Source organism: Micropterus salmoides, unplaced genomic scaffold (assembly GCF_014851395.1).
Source record: "Micropterus salmoides isolate LMB-PRFRI ecotype aquatic unplaced genomic scaffold, ASM1485139v1 Ms_hic_scaffold_8, whole genome shotgun sequence".
Classification (NCBI taxonomy): Eukaryota; Metazoa; Chordata; class Actinopteri; order Centrarchiformes; family Centrarchidae; genus Micropterus; species Micropterus salmoides.
Window position 1 is genome coordinate 17,698,782 of NW_024044570.1, and position 23,694 is coordinate 17,722,475.

The window sequence follows — 23,694 nt, forward strand, 5'->3', positions numbered from 1 at the left end:
GTCCCTCCCCCCTATGGCTCTATTATGAAACTGCAGCATGAGCGAGGCAGGCTATCAATAAAGATGACCAGCAAGTACAACAAGTATTTAAGGAACTGAGAATTACTACAGCCAGCACAACAGTCAGCCACTGTTTATTTAATTTTTGTACTGAACTGAAAAAAAAACACATAGTGGCGTGTACTTCTGTAACATAAAAGCGTTGCATTTTTCATCGTTAAATGATAAAGATTAACAATGAACAATATACCATAGAGATTTACGTACAATACAGTGAAGTGCCCAATAATATTCTGAAGTCATGTTCTACCTACACTTGTGCAATACATTGCTAGAAAAAAGCAAAAGAAGGAAAGAGAAAAAGACAAAGAAAAGACGATAACATTAACTGTAGCTTACTCAATGTGAAAATTAATCTGACAAAAAACAAAAAAATATTTATGCAAAATAGCCATAGAACAGAAGTTGTGTATTGAAATATGATAAGTCAACACTAAAAACTACTATATGAGCCCTTTGACAAAATGAGTGGACCAAAGAAAACTTTATCTTCAACCGATCAAGCTTGACAATTTTGATCTCTAGAGAGACCTGCTCCCATGAAGAAAAACAAATTCAGTTTCATTTTTTTTTCCATTCACATTTCCAACATCAAAACAACCACGGGTCAGGTGGACCAACCAAACGTTATTCTGCCGTGCCTGACAAGCAAAGAAAAGGCAGTCAATTCTGTAATTAACAAAGACATTTCTGTAAACAGCTTAAAGTTAAGGAAATTAAAAGTTATAACAAACTGTAAACAATATCAGCAACGCAAGAGAAGGGGCTAAATGTGAAAAACTCCCAGATTCCCATTTAAACAACGGTTTTACACTGCTGATCGACCATATCTAAACGTGGTTTCTTTCTAAGCTATTGTTGATGTGTGGAAATCTATAAAGATTAAACCGTCATCTGTAAGTACCTGGATGTGGAAGATTGAAATATTTTGCGACATGTCACAAAAAAATCACATTTACAATTTCGACAACAATCATGTCCCCGCACTGACTTCTCAGTATAATAAACGTTAAAACCATGCTGTGTGGAAGGTATATGTGAACTAGCCATAGACTGTATGGAACTAGCATGAACACTGGGCAGACAAATGCTGCCACACTGAGGACAATGGACGCAAATACATCAGCATTTTCAGACGACTCAGAACAGGAATACCAGCATTATCCATGTACCGTTTATCTTGCAAAACAGGTTTTGGTCAGGGGGAAACTGAATCCTATGAACACCTAACAATCCCAACTAATGTTTGGAAAATTCAGATGTTACTAAAACAAAAATATTACACTTAAGAGCAGCACTCCTAGGCAGGGTTTTTATAAGGCAAATCAAAATATCTTAATACACAGATTTTATAATAGTTGTAATAAAATAGTCAGATAATGAGGTAATTTGTGATCCACTGACATGGGGTTTGATGTCAGTGCCAATTTCAAACACTCTCCTAACCAAATCCAGTGGCCGTTGGACAATTTTTTCTTTTGGTTTACAAACATAGGTGCAAAACAGTTTGAGCTTTTTAGACATACGTTTTGGAAAAGGTAAGAGTAATAAAGTGGTGCTAAAATAACTTAACAATTTAAAAAGTGACTGACAGTATGAGGGCTCAATTGGTGTGTCTATTTGATCTGAATGGTAAATCGTTGTGTGTATTCATTTTAAACCCCTACAGGCTGGAATGATATGGTTTTGGAACGACCTAGTGATCAGAAGGCTCCAAAGGCTTAAATTTTAAGCTCCAGCAGAGTTTGAATTTCAGCGTAAGTGATTCAAGTGCATCAAGAGACATAGGGATCAAACATAAAAGATGTGTTGATGAGTGGCAATGTGAAAAATATAGAAAAAATTTTGGTAAACATTTTTAAGACATTTCTGAAATGAAGTGAAGCCAGAGAAAGAAAACCAAAACTTAATCTGAATTCTGATGAAAACAAGAGTATGAAAGAAATACATTCATTCCTTCAACAGACATAAAATTGCCAACTATTAAAAGATCTCAGCCATGTTCTAAAAAACAAAAAAAAATACTGATTCGGACTGCGAGAGTGTAGTTTAGCATTGAAGGTTGAAGAACCGTGGACAAAGCGCGTTGTTTTTGCTGTCACATAAACACACAAGCATTCAACAAATAAGGCATTTACAAAAAATAAATGGCAGGAATACTGATAGAAAGCCCATTCGGCATGTAATATTTTGGTCCTTGATACACTTTTACTAAAACTGTACAGAAAGTTGATTGGTCCGGCCCTGATTCGGAGACCAACTATGACAATTCTTGAGGAAAAATCCCTTTACATCTGCAACATGTCGGTAGGTGTGCAGAGATGTTCTCTTTGTCTTCATAGTTCAGCCATAAGGCCGGCAAATGTGACAAGCTTAAGGTCAGTTATCCTCCTCATCATCGCTGGCAAAGCTCCGTCTGTCCTGACTTGTCTCTCTTTCCCTGAGGAAGGTCTGTCTGATCGCCTCCAGCTCGGTCAGCTCTAGACGGACTTTCTCCAGGTGGAAGGAGCGGCGGTTCTGGATTTGACGCATGGGAAATGGGTTCATGTCCACAAAAGCAATGTTCATCAGCTTCCTGGAAAGAAAGAGACGGAAAAAGAAGCAGGCCTGTCAGTGCGGAATGGTTGTCTAATGTTGTGCATGCTCTGTTCTGTTCCCACGTACTGAAATACTGTATTTGACATTCTGTTGTCCTTGTTTTGAATATTGTTTTAAGTTAATTTTTACAATTTATGACTATTTGGATCAGGTAATGAACCTGATCCTGCCCTACTGTTGTGAGCGGGCTCTTATTATCACAAGGAGAATGACCTGTAAATGTTCTCACTTCCTCTCTTGTTTACTTTCAAAGACTGATCATTACTGATTAACTTTAATGCTTGTTGCAACATTATCAGATGCAAAACTCAGACTGTAGAAGACTTGGTTATTGTACACCAGCCACACAGCAAGGAGGTATGATCATCTATTCCAAGGTTAATTGGTGCATCATGTTACTGCAGATACACTGTCCAAGTTTCTTCACATCACTTCAAACATGAAAACATATTGCAGCTAGTGTACCTTGAATCCAGGATTGTGCGTGTGAAGTATCTAAGATATTTAAAGATGGTTGTGGAATCCTGCATCTTCAAAAACTCCTCCTCTTTGTATTTGAAGAGTGCAAGGGCGAAGCGAAATATGATCTGTAGAGAAAAAGTTGTGAATTCGTGACTTGCCCTGTGTGACTATACACCATAACATGTCTGACACGCAACACCTCTATAGAAGACTAAAGGCAGTATTTATCATTTTCAGAGGAATGTGTGAACTATATTCCTCTCAACATGCAGCACAGTATAGTACTTATGTCTTGGTATGAGGCAAAAGCCATTTATTTACCGAGTTAACAGCTGATACTGCAGTTTATATAATTGTAATTCCCACCACAGATCTTAAAGTAGCTATAATCAATCCTTTCATTTATCACCCAACTCTGCAAGCATTTTTTAACCCAGTGTTTTGGTTTTTATGGCCCACAACTTCACTGTTGGGGTTCGTTGTCACCGCTCTGATTTGGTTATTCTCAGCCACAACAGGTAGCGCTTTTCCACAAAAAAGCTGTTAAAACTCACTGTACGCAATCTGTCCAACAAACCAGCTGACAGACAAAATTAGCAATAAGCTGGTGAACATAGTGGAGCATTTAGAAGCTAAAAAGGCAGATGTTTCCCCTCAGGAGAGAGTGGACACCAAAAAAACCATGAATCCAAATAAATCGCTTGTTTCCACTGCCCCCAAATGGCCAAACTTCAGTTACTGCAGGGTTGTGCTGCATGAATTGATTTTTTTTGTACAACTTAAGGGCAGAGTTACCCTACAGGCTAAACAACACATTGTTGATTTGGCTAACATTTTAGCAAACAATTAGCTATTTACACATCCGGCAGGCACATCATTCAACATAAGCATTCATTTGGAGTCCTGCTTGCGTCCACCAGGTAAATACAAGTCATTTTGTAAGCTTTCTGGGCTGTAAAACCAAATCAATAAGGTTTAATAGGTTAAAAAAAGTAAAGAGTTGGGTGATAATATAATCACTATGAGTGCCCACTTCCCCCTACACATAGACAATACATAGATACACAAACATAATAAATAGTGGAGCTTTAATTTTGCATAGCCATAACTCCAACTTGTCAGGCTAACCGAAGTCTGGAGAACCTCAAACACAAATGCTTGTTATAAGGCTGGAGACACAGTGGGTTGACCAATAAGCCAGCACCCGTGGGTACTTCTTTACAGAAAACATCGATAGAGGAATGCAAAAAGCCACTGAATGTCTACATTACAATTTATAAGGTTTATTTTAAGATACGGTTTCCTTATCTCATTTTCTAGACTCCTTCAGAACTCTTAGCATGTCCAGACATCTGGCTGTGTGGCATTAGAGGACCATGATTTTACTTTCTCCTCTGCCTCTTACCTTGGGACCTTCATACAGAAAGGCATCCCAGATCTTGAAGAGGATGTCGCTCATCACACTGTCCACAAACACCACCAGGAACCAGTTAAAGGTGATGAGGGAGAAGTCTACCTTGTACTGCTCAAAGTGGGCATGAAGCCGGGGCAGCTTCTCACTCATCAGGTCCTTGAACACACGCTGGTCAACCTGCACAGACACAACCAACATATATTTAGATTTTTAAACAGAGACCTTTAGTTTTTACAGCGTGAGAAAAACATGGGACCAAATCTGGCGGATGGAAAGAAGAGCAAACAGAGACTACTGAGCTACATTCTTTCTATGATCAGTCATCAGCAGCAGCCTCAGTCACAAGAATATGACACCACAGAAATCTGTAAACTCCAATAAGGAGGAAATAACTTGTCCTCATGCCATCTGCTGCTAGAATATACCATTTGAGCCTGTTTACCTGTGAGCCAAGCAGAGTCTTGGTGTAATAGTCTCTTGGCATGAAGACCTCCACAATGGCTATAAGGGTCCAGAAGGCATCCTCTTCGTCCAGATAGAGCAAGGCAATAGCTGCTAGCCTGAAGAAATTACATGCAATAAGAATTAATGTTTCCAAGACACAAAAGGAGAGAAGAGAAACCAGAACCCATCGTGTACCTGTTCAGCCCCTGGCAGTAGCCGATATCTGGATTCCTCCAGGAGAAAGCCACCAGAACGTTCCTGAGTTTCTGGATGCCACCTGCACTTGGGGAAGCATAGTGTTTGTTGTTGGGCAAAGTACGCAGCAAGTCCAGCTCGATCTGCTTCGAGGCTGGGTTGGGCTTCTCCCGGGCCACATTTAGTAAGGTCTCATAATAGTCAGGCGGCAAGTGGTCCCGAAACTTCTTGACATGGAAGGAGACACACCAGCGCCACACCTTTGACCGGTGCTCATGGGGCACACCACTGCGAATCAGGGCTTTGAGCTCAGGGGAGCGCACCAGGTCTCTGTTCATGGTGCTGGCCAGATAGTTCTCCCACTTAACCCCGACGGACACCTCCTGATCTGTCATGGATAGGGACTTCAGCTCCAGAGCTCTCACCTTGGCAACCAGCTTCTCCTCCTCTTCCTCCTCCTCAGGGACCGTCTTGAAGCCAAACACGTCATACTCACTAATATTAAAATCATGGGAGAGAAAATGTTGAACAATTTTCAATCAGTGATGTTCAATTCAATTCCAGATGTAATTAGCATTTTTAGGAGTTCCCAGATTTGCACAACCTGCTTTCAGTTCTACATCACTTAGGGATTGCCTGAATTTCTACACAAGCCCCAGACGACAGGCCTGAGCTTGCATAGAAGTCAGAGCAACCGAAAAACAAATTAGTAGAGCTTGTTTATCCAGTCAAGAGAGATTGTGAGCAGCTGTTAATCAAAGTAAAACAGGCTTGGTGACTGTATTGCATTTGGGTCTATTAAGGGTGTTGAGGCAACACCAGCATCTCTTTCTCTCCTGCAATGGATTTTTTCTTGATCTGTTGTAGAATTTAGAAAAATGCTAAATTTACAAAGAACTTCAGCCCTTTGACATTGAGCAAAATGTGTATAAATATTAAAATTCTGTATAATAGTTGCTTTTGCAAGTTTAAATAAATTGTAGAAAAATTTTACAAACATTTCATGTTGAACAAAAAACTTTAATCATCAAAATCTATTCATTAAGGCTTTTTAGCACAGTCCATACCTGACACTATTTGGTTTAAAGATGGGGTGCCCCTGCTGGTCAGGGCTCTCTGCCTGCAGTGCATCTTCCAATAACCTGGAAATGACCTCGCGGGCTGGGCTCTGCTCTGAAGATGAACACACCGGGGTTTTCACTTCTTGAAGCAGTACCAGATACTTACTCTCCACCTGACACAACTTGGCCTCCAGAGCTGTGTACTGCAGCAAAGATAAGAGAGAAACATAAACATTATAATCGTAATTTACAAAAACAAGATTACAGTTTGTTATTCATTCATTCATTCATTCATTCATACATACTGGACTTCCCCCAAAAGCTACTCAGACATCCTGTTTTTATTTACAGAGTAACAGCCATTAACCGGCTAACAAAAGAGAGTACCTTTGCTTCTAAAGCCTTTTCTCTATTTTCTGCGTTTCTGCGTAATACCGTCAGCTCCAGGATCTCTTTGTTCAGGAACTTATTCTGGGATTTGTATCCTTGAAGACTGTCCTGAAAATGGAAAAACATCTTTTCAGTTAATCTGTACAAATTCAAATAGAATAAGCTCTTCCAGTTCTCCCAAGCGATACAGCTTTTTAATTCTGTACCTTGAGGATGTCAAGCTCCTGCTGATCTTTGTTGAGAGGTGGTGAACCGGCATCACTTGAATTGCCGCTCTGCTCCGAACTCTGCTGTGACAGCTTGATTATGACTTCATCCTTGGCCTGGATGGTCTCCATCAGCATCCCCAGCTGGTCATTTATCTCCCCCACCTTTATTTTCAGGCCCTTCAGCTCTTGTTGCAGGCTCTCTTTCTCCAAGGCGAGACGCTCCATGTGGCCGCACAAGGACTGGATCTGTCCATCTCTTTCCCGAAGCAGGGCCTCTAGCTGGGCTGTCTCTCCCTGGGTTACTGCTGAACCATCAGTCTGATCTGAAGCTGCAGATGAATCTGGAGCCGCGGCTTGACGGCACACTGGCAGTCTATCGCACTGGGAGGTTCTCAGAGTCTGCTGCAAAAGTCTCACCAGCTCCTGGTTGAGTAAAGAGGTTATTAACACATCGTCTCGCAGGGTCTGTACTCATCTGCTTCAAAGAAAACATTGATATATTCAATTAATTGTTAATTTCTTCCACAAGTTACACTACCTCAATCAAATTCTGTACTAACCTGTAAAGTCATACAATATGATTTTATCTTCTACAACTAACAGTAATAATAGACTAGTCGCGTATTACTACTACTATTACGCACTTTTATTATATGTGAGAAGAAAGTGTTGAGACAGAATCACAGCCCGTTACATTATTTCCTTTCCAACAGACTACAAAACTACTTATAAGGAAATAAATCTCAAAAATTATAGGATAATTTTATATTTGCCCTTCTAGCAGACACTTCTGACTGGGTACAATAGTCAGAGGTGGACCACCTTGGAAGGAGACAAATGAAGTAAAAACATTCATGACATTATTCCCTTTTAACATTACACTTGAACACACATGGAAAAGCACATAGGTACCATTTCACACTGTTTAGGCCATTTACGCACAACCTAAACTTCATGCATCAGGATCTGGGTGGCTTACCACCTCGGCCAAATCATTTCAGAGGAGAAACCCTGCTAGTTCACACTGTTTCACAGAGACCACAGTCACACTGACCTAAGCAGCAACATGTATCACAGCCACCACTGTGACCAGATAACCAATTTTGTGTCATTACAAAGCACGAAATTAAATAACCAAAGTTTACCATTTTCCTATGTTTATCATTAAGTTATTGAGAACATGCGCCTAATGTGCAAATACTTGGCTCACACGGTTGCACTGGTGTGTGAATGTGACATCCAATTAAACTTAAACTATTCATTGGCAACTGTTTTCTAACAAAAGGTAGCTTAAAACTGTCCACAGAGACATCTAAGGTTTAAAACAAGTATCCCCTACATTGTTTCTTTCAAGAAACATTGCCGTTTTGCATGCAATGTAATATTTAAACACACAGGGGACAACACAAGGGATAGCATGTGGGAAAATGTGACAACACATTCAGTCTAGCCCCAACATTACCTTGAGGACATAAATCACCACTAATAAATACAATGTCAGCTTCGGTCCACTTGACCTGAACAGTGCCAGGAGTGACAGAATATTTCCAACAACAGTTACACAGACACAGCCAGCTGACACAGTTACTCAGAGTTACTCAGTTTGAGCTGGAAGTAAACCGCTTCACAGGGGAAGCATACACACATACATTATATTTTCATTTGGCTAGCATGGCAGCCATTGTGACCAATCAGCTGGTCCCAAAACACTAAAAGAAGAACAGAGAGTAATGGGAAGGACACAGCTGCAATTGTTGTTAAGAGAACTGCTGTTTCCTTGTTTCTTGCTTAAGCATGACTAATCATTTGCTTGTCTTCCTGTATTAGTGAGAGCACCAGGATTCCACCAAACCGCTCAGTCAGACACCACGACCTCAGGTTTGCGCTGAATTAATGAAAATGACATGATAGTAAATGCACTCTACTCAGCCTGGCATTTCCCCTCATGTGGATAATTACCACATTATGAAGGCAATCTTGGTGCTTTTCAGTTAACTATGAAAATTATCTATGCTACATTCACTTGGAGATATTAAAATGAGTGTAAAAGAGCTTTAAGGCACCAAAAAGGTAAAAAGTATCTCTTTGTCAAGTGAACATTAAACTTTAGCCATGGTGGCAAATAGCATAATAGAAAGCCAAGCAGGATAGAAAAATTATTTCCATATGTGATAATCTAGATAAATCCACACTGAACAATGCCAGGGAGAGGGTATAAAGTATCAAAATCCTTGTTAAAGAAACAATACAAATGGCATTATATTCACCCATAATAACAATACCAAGTTATAACAATTCAATTTATGAACCGACAAAGAGTCTACGGCACTGCTAGCAGCTCTGTGAGGCTGTAGGCACAGCTTTCGGCTAAATGCTAACATGCTGATGTTAAGAAAGTATGATGTTTATCATGTTCACCTTCTTAGTTTTGCGCGTTAGCATGCTAACAGTTGTTATTAGAACTGAACACAAAGTACAGTTGAGGCCATTGGGAATGTCATTAGTGATAACATTTTATACAAAATCAAAATAACTGTAACCATTTCCCTCTACTACGTGACACAGCTCTCTACAATTCTTGTTATGTTTTCATATGATCCCTTATACCGGTATAGCATTTTTTTTTAAATGCTATGACATTGGGTGAAATAATAATAAATGTACCTTCTGACTGGACAGCTCTTCTCTGAGTTTAGCCTGTTCCTGCTGCATGCGGCTCAACTCCTCCTGTTGGCTCTGGAGGCGAAGCTGCATCTCCAAAGGTTTGCTGTCGTTACATTCCACTGGAGCACTCTCGGTGCTGCGTGTCTCAGCATTGCGCCCAGACCTCCCAGAGCCCATCATGTCTCGAAGCAATGGCTTCTTTGGCCGTGATGAGTTGCGCACGAAGTCGAAAGTAAACGCTGACCCAAAGGAATCTGAGAGAAGAGAACTGCATTAACAGGGCTCTATGCTAACCTTTTTCCTAAGGAGTACCTGTGCTATTTAATGAAAATATAGGGGGACACGAAGAAATTTATGAGCACAATGAAAAATGTTCAACTAACACAGAGTTTATTAACAAACTATTTATACAACGTGTATGTGCTCCTTCTTGTGTGCAATTATGATGTGAAACCAGTTGGGACTATGGATTTATTATTTATTTATTGTATATTTTTTTTATTGGACACATTGAAAACAGCTTTTTGAAACAATGATCATTCATCTAATTGATGAGAGAAAACACCATAATCACAGAAAACTCTACTTTGATTGGTGCTTGTGGAATGTGGGACTTTTTTGAACAAGGGACAGATACACAATACACCAGCAGCACCCACAAAACTCACGCCACAAGATTACTGGACAATATTTAACAATAACTTTAGTAAAACAGATGTAAAACTGAACAAGGGGAGCATGTTGCTCTCAGGAGGCTGCGGCTAGAAGGAGCACCTATTGGCACAGTGGCATCCTGGCTCTAGCTAAATCTACATCTGTCCACTGCAGAGACACTATCCACAACCTGGAGGAGTAACTAGTATAAATGAGTGTATTAGCACAATATTGTAACATTAAATAAAAAACATAATGTTCATTTAATTGTATATTTTTAGTAGAATGTTAATATATTCAATATAATTTCACATAGTACACTTTATAGATTACCACTAGTTTAATATGAATTCCAGTTAGCAGTTTCATTTTTGAGAGTTATTTTCATTCATTAAATCCTTGTGCAAGAAAAACGCCTATATTGGTCTCTAATTTGTTAAAGCTAAGTGCTAACTCATCAATAATCATAACCATAACCAACTATTAGGTTATAGTCTTTACTTGCACATTGTGCTTGTAAATCATTTTTCCCCATTACACGTATCTATTTTTAGGGACAAGTGAAATAGCTGCACTGTAGAGCCCTGATTACTCTTTGCGGTTTATTTTTACTGCCTTGTACGTGAAAGTAATAAACTGAAAATAAGTGATAACAATGACTAAGGGGGCTGGAGCAGGCAGAAATGTTCTGGAAAAATGCACTGTTTGTCCATTTGTCATCATACTGGGCAAAGACTAAATAACCAAGGTAAGCTGAGTTTGAGTATTAAACCGCGGCCCGAAGGTGAATAAGGCAGCAGGGAGGGGACGTACGTCTGTGTGTGTCTGGATGTTTCTGTTCAGGGAAGTCTTTGGGTGGAGCATCCACAAGCTCCCACTCCTCTGCACTGCTGTTGTTGTTTGTGTAAAACACACTGCGTCTGCTCTCGCCTCCTCTCCCCGGCCGCAGATAAGACATGGAGTTCCTGACAGAACAGAAACCAGACAAGAGGGTGAGTAAGACCAAGACCATGGTGCTTCAGTGTTACGCTGGATACTAACTGACTGCTACTATGTAAAGGCTTTTCAAATCCACAGGGATCAAGGACAAACTGCAGGGAAACTTGATGCTCTGACACTTTGTAAATAACATTAGCACCAACAGCCTTCGTTAAGGTTTTACACTTTTCCCTACAGGCTATGGGCAACAGAACTCCAGCTCTGTACAAGTAAAAAAGCAATAAACAATACAGCTACAATCTAACTTGATATGACCAGGTTACTCTCGATGGGAGAGTATAACTTCCAAATAAAGTGTCTTTGCAAAATCAAATAATAATTTAAAAAAAATAACAAATGAATACCAGTAAATGTATGAAACCCTAAATATTTACATTTATACATTACAATACATTTATAAAATGTCTTTTTTATAAAAAAGATATTAAGTTGTTCAACTGGCCACTATTTCAGTGAGTAAGAATCAAAGAGACAAAAATATTAGCAAAATAACTAGGCTAGCAGCTGTGTGGGTTTGATCCCTGGAAACATGCTTTGCATTCTAAAATATGAGAAGCTAAATCATCATAAAGGTTCATATATTTATATGGTTATGCACAGCAACAACAAGCATGGCTGAAAGCATTGCTCCACAGTGGAGTTAGTTCCCAAAACAGGAGCGACTTCAGTAGTGTGGAAGTGGTTTGGTTACAAAAGATCAGATGTACAACAAACCACAGTAATATGTTGTAATATGTAAGTGAAAGAAGGCTGTAAAAACAAAGTGGGCAATGGTGCAAACTTATTTCACCACCTCAAGTAGAAGCACCCGGCTGAGTACGAGGAGAGCCAAAAAGCCTGTGAGGAGACCTCAAGAGCTACTGAGAGTTCTAAAGCAAATATTAGTTTAATACTTTTTCATATGGTCAAGAGTATAATTATCACAGAAATACCCTCAAATATCAAGATAGTATATTTTCGGCCCATATCGCATACCATTCTTGTGCACCTTTATAAAGGGATCTCTCTATCCATCACAAAGCAAATTCCAAACCACATTTTCAACATTTCATTGTGGGCATCATTTGAATAGATGTGTTGTATGGCCCAGAAGGGGAGCTTTTGATGGCTGCATACTAGAGCAACTAGTGAACTATGGATACAACCATTTCCTCAACTGCGGTCAACCTCAGGAAGAGGGTAGTTTCTTTCCTCAATACGGCTCTATTGGGGCACAGAGCAGACAAACGAGTTGTGCCTGTTAAGCAGGGACTCGAAAAAAACAGATTGCCCTTTCTTTTTAAAAACATTGGGCACTGTATCATCCTACTAGACCGCAAAAACCTTTTGTTACGCATTACCTGAGTTCTGTACCAAAGGTTCTGAGTGAGAAGTTGAGGGGGTTTGTGGACGCAGCAGCAGGCCCTCTGGCTGACTGAATCCCCACCATTCCCCCGCCATCTGTTTCTGTCTCCATGGCAAAGTCGCTGCGGACCTTCTCCATGCTGTCACTTAGCTTCTCAAAGACAAACGTGTCTGAAATAAATCACAGAGTGCATTAGAATAACACAATAATAATAATATCACATTACTGATATCACCACAGGACCTCGGCTATATCAATTGTTTGTTGAGGAAATAGCACTGTAATGACCCTGAGTGGATTCCAGAGTTAAGCAATATTTTGTTACCCAGAATGCAATTTACAGTAGGGTGCGTGTTTGTGGTTTCCTAAGCAGCTCTCTATCCATCAGGAAATTCAGTACGCAGCATTTGGAGCCCGGCAGGCTAAATATAACTTTTCATCTATGTATGAAATTATATGTGGGAACATTGTATAAAGGGTCAAACAGCTCCACAATTATGCTGTCACACCCATGAAGGAAGCAAATTGCAACCACAAAGTTGTTGGTGTTACATTGCAATTCAAGGATGACAATGATCCGACTCATTGTACTCTGATAAATCTTTTTGAACTGACATATTGAGACAAGTGAAAAAAAATCCTCTCTAAACCCGTGCCAGATTTAATAAAAACAGCAGATTAGTCAATGGCAGAGTAACGGTTACACATGTTACATCGTGGTATGTTTGAGTGTGCTTAAACCTTTGTAGTCAGTAGCTATTACAAGACAGTCTTGGGCCATGGTAATACTGTCAAGTAAAGTTTAGTCAATTACAATTCAGAAAAACTACGAGGTTTCATAAACAACAAGAGTTCGACCAAATGTTAGTGGAGACACTGGATTCATAAAAGTACATTTACAGGAAGTCCACAGGAGTAAAAGACAGCAGTTAGGCTCACAATCATTCACAATTAGAACGTTGCATTAACAACGCATTAGCTCACGATAGCTGGATAGTTAGCATTTCAACATATTTGACTACATACCTCTAAAGTGATATTGGTGTTAACATGGGTACTTGTGCCATTTGGAGACAGACACACACCAAGAGGATTTTGTAAAAGTAAAACATTAGTCATGTGCGATGGCAGGAAAAGGAAGTGGCCATCACGGTTCATTTCACTGAGCTAGAACAATCAAAATAAGCTGAAGTAATGTCATATAACTGTACACAGCCTTTTAGAGGACATAGATATACACAGCATTCACAATATAAACAACAACCTCGTGTTGTTTGCATTGCAAATGCTGTTGAGCTGCATTTTATTCTGTTGTGTGAGTATACTTGAAAACAGTGCAACGTACACACAACAGGAGTTTTATTTCTTTGAGTGCATTAAAATAAAACACACCCGAGATAAAGCAGAACTCCTTTCATTTGCCCTCTGTTGATTTCTCATTTAATCAATGCTTGACACAGCCCTGCCCACATGCTCTTTCTGTAGGAAACTTGGGGACCTGGCAACAAAGTGACTCCATTTGTGTTTGCAGCACTTGTATAAATATTAATCCATCAGATACAAGTGTTTACTTCAGCTGGTGCCTTGTAATAATGATGAAACAGAGCAGTGAAAATAAGGGTCCACCCTGTACATGTACACGTGTGTACCTGCCTACCATTGTCTTTGCCTACGAGGCCGGTGGGAGGGTAGGCCAGGGTTGGGGAGCTCCAGCTGTCTCTCTGACCAGAGCCTCGTGTATTGCTGTACTCCCAACGTTTCTGCTGTAACTGCTGGAGCCAGTAATGCATCACCTGCTTGCTGGGGGCCTGGAGATGCAAATACACACATACACAAGGGTTACTTGCAAGTGACATGAGTCAAACAGGTTTTGGAGATCAAACGGTTAAAAGTCAAACGCCAATATTAATGGACTGACACCCTGGCTGGGAAAATGACAACAGCTGTGGAAATAAATTACACATATGAAACAGTCTAAGAGCACTTTATATATAGCCGGTTACTATTCAGATCTGTCATGTGAATGAGCACAGACCCTGGTTTCAGTCTCAGTTCCAGCCTAGAGCTGGCAGTGCAAGCGGTTTGGTTTTTAACTATTCACACCATCTGCTGAAAACAAAGCAGACTTTAGCAGGCAGCCAGGCTGATTAAAACCAGAGGCACCTGTCTTGGCACCAAACCGGTCACAGTCACATGACAGCAAAGAAAACCAAGAGCAACATCACATGAGATGCTGTAACCATTTGTAAAGCATGTCATGAGGGCGGATGAGCTCATGTGCATGTAAGTTAAGCCTAAACTTATCTCTGCATGTAAACATTAGACCAACAGCGTGTTTGAGGCAATTAGCTGAATAATGTACTGATGAAGCTCCTGTCTGGCAAACATGATCCACGTGTAGAATTGATTTATTTTATATTAACAGCCAGTCTTTCTTAAAAGTTGTCAAATCGCTTAACCCTGTCAGCAGAAATATTTGCACACCGGACTGACAGCAAAGTTGAGAATGAATCTCTCGAGTTAGAATGGGTGTGTCTGCCTTTCCACAATGACAAAAGAAGTGACAAATGACAGCAAAACATGGTGATTTACACGCTGAAAAGTTCCTACCTTGAGGAGAAACTCCTTCCCATCCGTGCGGATCTCAAACTGACCCTCTTCCCCCTCCGCATCGTAGTTGAAGCACGCATCGCCTATTTCGATGTGCCCGAGTGGCAATGCATCTTGGGGAGTCTTAAAGTAATACAAATAACATTTCCTTGGATCATACACGAACCACCTCGGCTTGTACCCCCTGAGAGGCCCCTTGCCGGACAGTTTGTTCAAGTACCCGCACAGCTTGGAGGCCTGCTCCTTCGCGGCCTCGACATCGGCCACATCAACAGACTTGAAGGCCAAAATGCGGGAAGCTGTGCAGGAGTTTGCTTCGCTGCCATCCTCCACTTCGTGCATCTTTCCTCTAAGTTTCTTCTTCGTGCGGCGCAGCGGATGCCCACTCCTGTTTCCATCCGCATGACTGCCTGCCTCTTGGAGAGATGAGCATGGGAGATGTAGTTTGTTTCAAGAGTGACGTGGTGGACGACGCGTGCGTAGATGTTTGTGAGGCAGCACCCCCACTGGGTGGTGGTGTTTGACCAGATGTGCAACCTCAGAAACTCCAGCCACTACAAATGGTGGCGAGAGAAAAATCTGGGTACAAGTAGAAGTAAAAGGACAGAGAGAAGAATAGCACCTGTTTTGATTAAAGACATATTAAATTGTTGAGCCTAATTCAAATCCCCATAATCGGAGATAATAAAATAATAAAAATTCCCCCGAATTGGAGATATTAAACAAAATACAAATACCTAAAATACTCAGGTGAACATGGCTGGGTTAGATGGTCCCAAGGAAATATGCAGATCTACTCGGCAGCTTCAACATACACCCAGAAACCCAAAAGAAATAGTAGCCTAAGGTAAAAAGTAGCACTACCACGCTATACAAATACAAACAGTAAAAACTTACAAATAGTAAAAATACTGAACTATTATCAGCAAACCTTACTGTGTGTCCATGTTATAATATTAAAATATTTGCTTTAACCAATACTGTTAACTTTGATGTTGTGTCCTGTTGTAGCTACTTTTAACTGACTTACTATTGGTTAGTTTCACATTTTATAAACTGGTCATTTTGTGTGTAAACTCATAATCTGATAAGTAACTAGAACTCTGAACTAACTATAAAATAAATAATAAAAAGAACAACATTTGATTCTTAAATACAGTGGAGTAGAAGTATAAAGTAGAACAATTCAAATACCTCAAAATTGTACTTAAGTGCAGTGGGCTACTTGAAGAAATGTAGGCTGCGTTCTTACATTCCACCACTGCCAACCAGTGTTTCTTTGCTGGAATAACAGAACTTGACCCCAGGTTTCTCTGTGTCAGTTACTTTGTGGAAGCTAAAAACAACATTTTAAAAGCTCCATGTGACCACAGCCTATTAAAACGGAAAAAATTAAAATCGACTCGAACTCGGGCCACGAGATGAGATAATTATGCAGGACCCACTTTAAATGATTTTGTATTGGTGCAAGTTGCAATTAATTAAAATGACCAAAACCAATTAACTTGTAATCAGGGCTGTTGTACCTACAGATTTCTTGAAAAGTTTTAATTTTGGAGATACATCATTAAACTCACAACAGCAAAACTTTCTCAGTCTCACCTCCTGTCGAATGTAAAATCCTAATCTTTAAAGTAACTATACAACCACACATAAATGCAGTAAAGTGAAAAGTAAACTACAGTATTGGGCTTTCTGGTGGCCTAGTGGTTAAGATGCATAACCACAGTAGGCCTGGTTTGATTTTGATTGGGGACCTTTGTTGCATGCCATAGCCTTCTTTCTCTCCCCATGTTTCCTGTCTTTAGTGTACTGACAATATATCAGATAAAGTTGAGAATGAAAAGACAAACAAGCAAACTAAAACTACAACATTTACATGAAAAATAATGAAGTAGGAAATTAAAACGTGGACATCCACAAATACAAGATAAATACGTAAAACATTTTATTACAGTACCGCACTTCAGAAAATTTATTTAGTTGCTAATCTTTGTAGGAGCTACAGTATATTGATTAATTAATCATTCTACTCCATAGCAGTTTTATCACATGTTCACATGTATTTGACTATCACATGTTCACATGTATTTGACTAGAGGTTATTCACAGTGTGACTCTGACAGTAAAACTCAGGTCTATAACAAACCGGGGTTTGGCCTGTTGCAATATTTCCAACTGGAGCTTAGGGTCATGGAACATAAACAGCAGATGACTGGTCTTGTGCTTGGAAATACACTTGTTATTTTTCCCATTTGAAGTCTTCTTAAAAATAATATTGGAGCTCTTAAAAAAATGCAATACAGTGAAACTCTGTCTGTGATAACTGTGTAACTTATTTTGATAGATAAATCTCATAATAATTTCGGTCAGATTGAACTTTGGCTTATTTTTGGGAAAATTCGGTTGAGGACGCTTCTTTCACCCTCAGGTTTAAAGGAAGGAGTAATCATAAGCGCAGTTCTTTTGTTCTAATGACATTTTACAGGCGTCAACTGACTTGTGACCTTTTAAAGACCCACATACCCCTCATACGTATGTCGCCAGAAGACTGAAAATAAGATCTTAAAGAGCCTTTTGTCTGGTAACCGTCTGATCCATTTAGATACCCGTTTACCTCAAAGCTGCTTTAGATAAAATAAATTTTTGTGTTGTTCGCACACTGTTAATAGTTCATTGCTGAATGCATTCTTTACAAACAGAACCAGTGATAACATTTGACCCCAAACTTCTCCACACCCCCAGAGGAGCAATGACTCACAAAGGCATTTAAAGCAGATACTGTTGAGATGATGTTGAAATTCTAGCTCATGATACTGTAGCAATACTTAGTCACAATGTACATGGAGCATAAGAGTGCATTTATTTGGTAAATACTAGCTGTATCAATGGATAATAAGCCTATAATTTCTATTATATGAGAGTTGTAAGAAAACAAACCACACAGAACAACAGTGATTACACTTTGAGACACAGGTTTGATCAGCTGTGTATAGGGAAAAGTAGCAGTATCTACTGAGATCAAAGTGGGAGCAATGTTAGCATTGGGGAATGCTGAAATCCAGTCTCATCCCGCTCAGTATGACACAGACTCTTTCTGGTTACTGTCTCTCCCCCACAGGGACTTCCTACTGCTCACCACTGAGCAGAAACCATTGGAGGTGATTCATGACAACTGTCTCAGGCATGGGGGGAATGACTTAGCCATTATTTTTGCCAACCCTCAAGACAAGGCTAGGAATTATCTCCTCTTATTAGAGTTTTGTTTATGACATCTTAAATCTCTGCGTACATAGTGAATCTTCACAAATATTTCCATTTCATTCACTTCACTTGGTACCGCCTCATCAGTTCTGATCTGCATTTATTGCAAACCCATGTGAGAAAACACAGAAGATCAACTGCTGACGCAACTTATCTCCCATTACTACAGTAATCACTCTGTGGGTAAAACATCTCTTGCAAACCATGCTCATGTGCACACAAACCACACTTTCTGTACAGCCTACTTTCCGTTTCTCTTCAGGAAGCTCGTGCGTTGTTCAGCAGCCCTTAGGCGTCTCTGTTATGCAAATGAGCTGTCTGAACTCTCCATGCCGTTGCCGAGTGGCACTGCTTTCCAAGCAGGTGGAAAAAAATGTGTAATTGTAAATGTCATCTGTCTATATCTCCCATGTACAGTCATACTCCTTCAGAAAACCTTTGCTTGTAGGATACAGACTGTTCAGAAGTTGAGAGAAGTATTTCAATGTTTGCTGCAATGACACCAGGTTCAAACCACACACTGGCAATCTCAAGGAAAGGTATGTACTCCTAAATAATAACTCACCTTAAAATAATAGTACTTGAGCTTTACATTAAACTGAGAATGAAGTCTCATTGTCCATTGTGATTATTTTTTTAGGGATTGAAAGAAATTGCTGCGTACTGTACAGACAACAGAAACCCAAATCTGAGAGGATCTGCCACTTTTCAGGGTCAAGGACAAAGGATCACAGACATACAAAATCACCCTGCCTCAAGACCTGTCTGACGTTTTGCTTCAAGGTAAGCACTGTGGTGGATCACTACTACTTTTTTTTTGGTTTTTGTTTTTTTTCTCACCAGAACTTGTCTTTTACTGATGCCTGACATCAGTGTGACATAGCAGTAGGAGGTCAATGTAAATAAAAGTTTGCCTGTGAATGGACTTTTGACGTAGTGGATTCTGAATAGTTTTTGTGGACCAAGTTAAAATATTGTGATTTAACAGTAAAGACACATTGTACAATATATGTTAAGACATACACACATGAATGATCAGGTTTTTCTTGCTGCACCACTATTAAACTATTACAGTGAGAACACTGAGCTACTTTTAGTTTCTGGTTGACGCCTCCTGGAAAATAAGCAAATTAGACAGTTAAAATACAGCCTCACTGCATATGTTGGGAAATGAATGCTGGTTGTCTTCATCAGCTGTTTGTGTGGATTTGATTAGGACCGGGTGAGGATGGAGCAAAGGGAACCATCAGTGGATTCTCATGCTGAAGGGACTGAAGGAAGACTCAGGGAACTGGCTTCAAAGTGGTTCATAGACACTCAAGTGCCACTCATCGTCCGCAACGGCTTCTTCCCCACTTGGTTCTTGGGGTTCATCACGAGAAAGTAAATATTCGTTGATTTCATTAAATGTACAATAGAAATCTTACATTGACTATGAGTAAAGTTTTTGTTTCCTATCAAATAACTTTCCCGAACTTTAACGCTCAATATTTGTATATCATTTGTTTGTGACAAAAGAGATCCCATTCCCTGAAGTGCCATTATGTCCTCTTTTTATATAGAATTTCAAAATACAGACTAGTAACAAATGACCAGCAGCATTTTTAACATAGAAAGAGTTTTTTATTGTCAAGCAAATAAATGTATATGGTTTATTACTTAAGCTCTTTTATTTTAAGTCAGAATGTATTAAAGTATAAGTCAGAGTGTACATCAGGTGAAGTAATATTTAAGCAAAGCAGAGTCTGTTCAGTGCTGAAACCAAAATGCACAATTGTCATGTCTGGAAGATTGCATATTCAACTACCTACACCTACATAAAGAGCACATGGGATGTTTTTGTCAGAACTTGTGTATTAGTAAATAACAGGTTTATGGAAAACACACGTAACTAAATGGATTTTCCTTTGATGCGATGTAATTTCCAAGGTGAATTATGCGATCCGCCTCACTTTGCTCAAATTGCTCCTTACTGTTCCTGTAAACACAGGCCAAATGGGCTTTTGGAAAACATTTTTGCTAAAATGTTTTGAGGTTCCTGTTGTAAAGTTCATCATGGTTTATCTACAGAGATGCTGAAGAAATACTCAGAGATAAGGAGCTGGGCTGTTTCCTGATCCGTCTCAGTGATAAGGCCATTGGATACATTCTGTCTTATAAGTGAGTATTGGTTTACTCTGAACAACCTGTTGCAAAATCAGAAACCACTATAAAAACTCAGCATGTTGTTTTAATACAAACTTTACTTTGTGCCAAATCTTTAACTGCTTATAATATTCATTTGTTATTGCAAATAGTGGATCTATGTAAATCAATATTGCACAAATTTTAAAGTACAGTATTTAGGTAATCACTATTGTAAAAAGCCCATGATGTGACACAAATCAGATGTTTCAGCGGTAATACAGAATTAAACATCTTACTGTTTTCATCTTGTCTGAACCAAAGATATTATTTCATCATCAGATAATTTTAATCAAACACACTTTAGAAACACTTTTCAGCCGAAGGAACCCATGTGATTTTGTGTTTTTTAAATTAAATGAAATGTCTGACTTTTGGACACAAAACTAGACTGCTCTAGTGATAACATGGGGCCAACAAGAATGTGTTGTGGAGAACCATGGCTTTAACAAACTTTTTTTTTCCTGTTGCAGAGGCAGTGATCGGTGTCGACATTTTGTGATAAACCAAAGCGAATCAGGGCAGTTTGTGGTCTGTGGCGACACTGAACAACATGACAAAGTCTCTGATCTCATAGAATACTACAAGACAAGCCCCATCGAGCCCTTCGGAGAGTACCTGACATCCTCGTGTTTTGAGGTGAGACAAAACTCCTTAGTCACTTTCTTTAAGTTACATTGATCAAGAATAAAGGTCTAACTGGAATTTTGTTCTTGCAGGCACTGAATGAAGGACTTTATGATATCATCCAGGTGAACCCTAAAGAACAGCCTGTGGGCACTGTCAGAGCTGTGAAGAACACGCGAAAGCAACAGATGAACCCAGCTCAAGAGCAGCCTCCCGTACGGCCACGAAAGAACAACAGGACACTAGAGGCGAGTGCAGTCCCTAAATTACGGGGAGTTTATTCTAACCAATATGTTTCACTGAAATTGTTACTGTGTTAAATATCTCCAAGCGGACTTAAAAAACCTTTCTTGTTTTGTAAAACAGGAAGTACCACCTTTACCTCGGAGGAACAGGCACCTTGATGGCCTGAACGATCAGGACAGGGTTTTGTATGCTCAGCTCAGGAAGCAATCACCCAGGGAGATCCACATCTGTCAGGACCATTTACCTGGAGATAATCCGGGGAGAGCTGAGAGATCCACAACCCAGAGTCAGAACATAAGCAGGTGTAGACCTCCATCTGAACCGGACTCTGTTTACTCTGAGCTCGACCTGCTGGACAGCAAGAGCAGGTCTCTACCGCTTCTGAACAACAACAGCTCTGACAGAGAGCAGTACAGGCTGAGTGCACCCCCCAACACGCCTCCGAGACTTTCCCCTAAGCCCTTCAGACAAGCCACTCACTATAGCCCATCACCAGAGAAGACAGACTCGTGTAGCAGACCGAGCAGCACCCATAGCCTGGAATACATGAGTGACAATGCTGTCTATCACCTAGCCGGCAGGCCTGATAGCCCACACACTACATCGTTTGAGACAAGAACATCGTCAGAGCAGTCACAGTCCCTGTATGCTGAGGTCACCAGTGAAGCCCTCGTTGCCCGCTTCCCCCAAGAAAATACATACGAGCTGATTCCTGGCCTCGTGGACACAGCCAAACTTAAACCCAACCGTCTGGAGGACATGGGACCCAAACACAACCACTCATCCTGGGGTTTAAAGGTTAGTAATGTGGTCAAAATGCTTTCATTGAAATATTTTAGTCTCCAAAAGTTGAATTTAATGTTCGTCCTATTTATTTAATGCTGAACCTTTTTTTTTTCTACCTCCTGCAGAATGAAAAATGGAAATGGCTGTTCCCTGAAGTCAAGAGGAAATGGTGAAGAGGTTACCTTACCTGCTACAGAAGAAAATAATCACTAATTTTTCTCTGACACTACAGTGGTCCAGCCTGATGCACACTCTGTGAAAGCTTCTCTTTTATAAATTCATCATGGGCTTACATGCTCATAGCTATTCAAATGACTTCTGTATTTTTTTATTTTAATTTTTAATGTATTTATTAAAAAATTATGATGCATTCGCAACTTCTTTTCCACGTGTAACAAATGTCCTAAATACAACATAAATTGTATACAGACATTTTACAAAACTAATAATGTCATTAAACACAAATCCATAAATGAGAAATTAAAAAAGGAAAATTATTTTCTTTACTACTGATCTTTAAAACTATTTTGACTACAAGCTGCTACCATCAATACTGCACTTCTTTCACAGGAAACTTTATTTGCATACTGATTTCAAAACCTTGTATATGGCAGCAACGGGGAAGTTAGTCAAAGACGTTTAAATGTCATTTATTATCTTCTATCTTCTGCTGCTCTTTTACTACATAATTATGGTTTTAGCGGTAGTCACTAAAACAACAGTGTAGGTAATACGTCGATGGCTTTTCTGTGTACTAAAAGGCTTTCCATGCTCATAGTTATCGTTATAAGCAATAAAATACAGGAACAGCTGCAGTATAATTGTATGTGCAGTGTAGAACTTGTGTGGCAGAGGTAAAGAAATAAGGTATTTCCCCTGCAAGTGATGAAATGCAAATTTGAACCCACTCAAATATCAAAACATTCAAATGGAAGATCAACAATATTTTGACATTTCTGTCATTTTCTCTTTCACAACTTAGATTCAGATGATAACATGTCACTGGAAAACAGTAGGGAATGTGTGTTACTTCTTAACAGACAAATAAGATGTCATAAGTGCCTGATTGTGTATCATTGGGTTTCTGTACCTGTGAATAACACTCACAAAATTACAACAATGTACTAGATACACTATTATATAACAGCACCATTTTGTATGCTGTGGTATGGATAGCCAAAAGTGAATTACAATAACTCAAGAGATTACAAACACAGTATACAGTACACAGTATACCCTTATTGGTAACACTCCCTAATTAGCCTTTGTTAGCAGCATATGAAAATAACTAAGTTAATGAATGATTCATAACACTGTATAAACAAACTTTACAGTGTGTTATAAAAATTTACTTTTACATGAACAAATATTAACAGGTGTGTGTTCAAAACATGGAACATTAAGAAGTATTTTTTCAAATATATTCTTTTTATAATATATTTCTATATAATAATAATAATAATAATAATAATATATACCATA

General features: G+C 39.4%; 2 protein-coding genes across 3 annotated transcripts; one reads left to right on the top strand and one right to left on the bottom strand.

Moving 5' to 3' along the window:
• Positions 1-123: 123 nt before the first annotated feature.
• On the bottom strand, positions 124-15,526 carry tbc1d2b (TBC1 domain family, member 2B). The gene is made up of 13 exons (XM_038706061.1): positions 15,106-15,526; positions 14,153-14,303; positions 12,491-12,665; positions 10,965-11,116; positions 9,498-9,751; positions 6,831-7,256; positions 6,622-6,732; positions 6,241-6,437; positions 5,174-5,668; positions 4,977-5,094; positions 4,526-4,711; positions 3,124-3,245; positions 124-2,635 (listed from the first exon to the last, which is right to left on the bottom strand). Exons 1-13 carry the CDS (start codon positions 15,445-15,447, stop codon positions 2,440-2,442), a joined length of 2,925 nt encoding a protein of 974 aa, XP_038561989.1. The 5' UTR covers positions 15,448-15,526; the 3' UTR covers positions 124-2,439.
• LOC119893731 (SH2 domain-containing protein 7-like) lies at positions 14,444-22,699 on the top strand. 2 transcript variants are annotated; one of them, XM_038706064.1, is made up of 9 exons: positions 14,444-14,778; positions 18,787-18,908; positions 19,010-19,152; positions 19,586-19,752; positions 20,440-20,529; positions 21,027-21,192; positions 21,273-21,428; positions 21,547-22,224; positions 22,338-22,699. In XM_038706064.1, the coding sequence occupies exons 2-9, from the start codon at positions 18,854-18,856 to the stop codon at positions 22,383-22,385; spliced, it is 1,503 nt and encodes a 500-aa protein (XP_038561992.1). In that variant the 5' UTR covers positions 14,444-14,778; positions 18,787-18,853; the 3' UTR covers positions 22,386-22,699. The 2 variants fall into 2 exon arrangements, with proteins under 2 accessions (XP_038561992.1, XP_038561991.1); XM_038706063.1 differs by lacking the exon at positions 14,444-14,778 and having other exon boundaries at positions 18,433-18,908.
• Positions 22,700-23,694: the final 995 nt, after the last annotated feature.

Excerpts from the sequence above, each read along its gene's own strand:
- tbc1d2b (XM_038706061.1), bottom strand. The coding sequence starts at position 15,447 with ATGCACGAAGTGGAGGATGGCAGCGAAGCAAACTCCTGCACAGCTTCC. Across the intron at positions 6,438-6,621 it reads AAAAGGCTTTAGAAGCAAAG|TACACAGCTCTGGAGGCCAA; the intron begins GTACTCTCTTTT and ends TCTTTGCTGCAG. Across the intron at positions 3,246-4,525 it reads TTCTGTATGAAGGTCCCAAG|ATCATATTTCGCTTCGCCCT; the intron begins GTAAGAGGCAGA and ends TTTTCTCTACAG.
- LOC119893731 (XM_038706064.1), top strand. The coding sequence starts at position 18,854 with ATGTTTGCTGCAATGACACCAGGTTCAAACCACACACTGGCAATCTCA. Across the intron at positions 20,530-21,026 it reads GGATACATTCTGTCTTATAA|AGGCAGTGATCGGTGTCGAC; the intron begins GTGAGTATTGGT and ends TTCCTGTTGCAG. Across the intron at positions 21,429-21,546 it reads AGAACAACAGGACACTAGAG|GAAGTACCACCTTTACCTCG; the intron begins GCGAGTGCAGTC and ends TTTGTAAAACAG.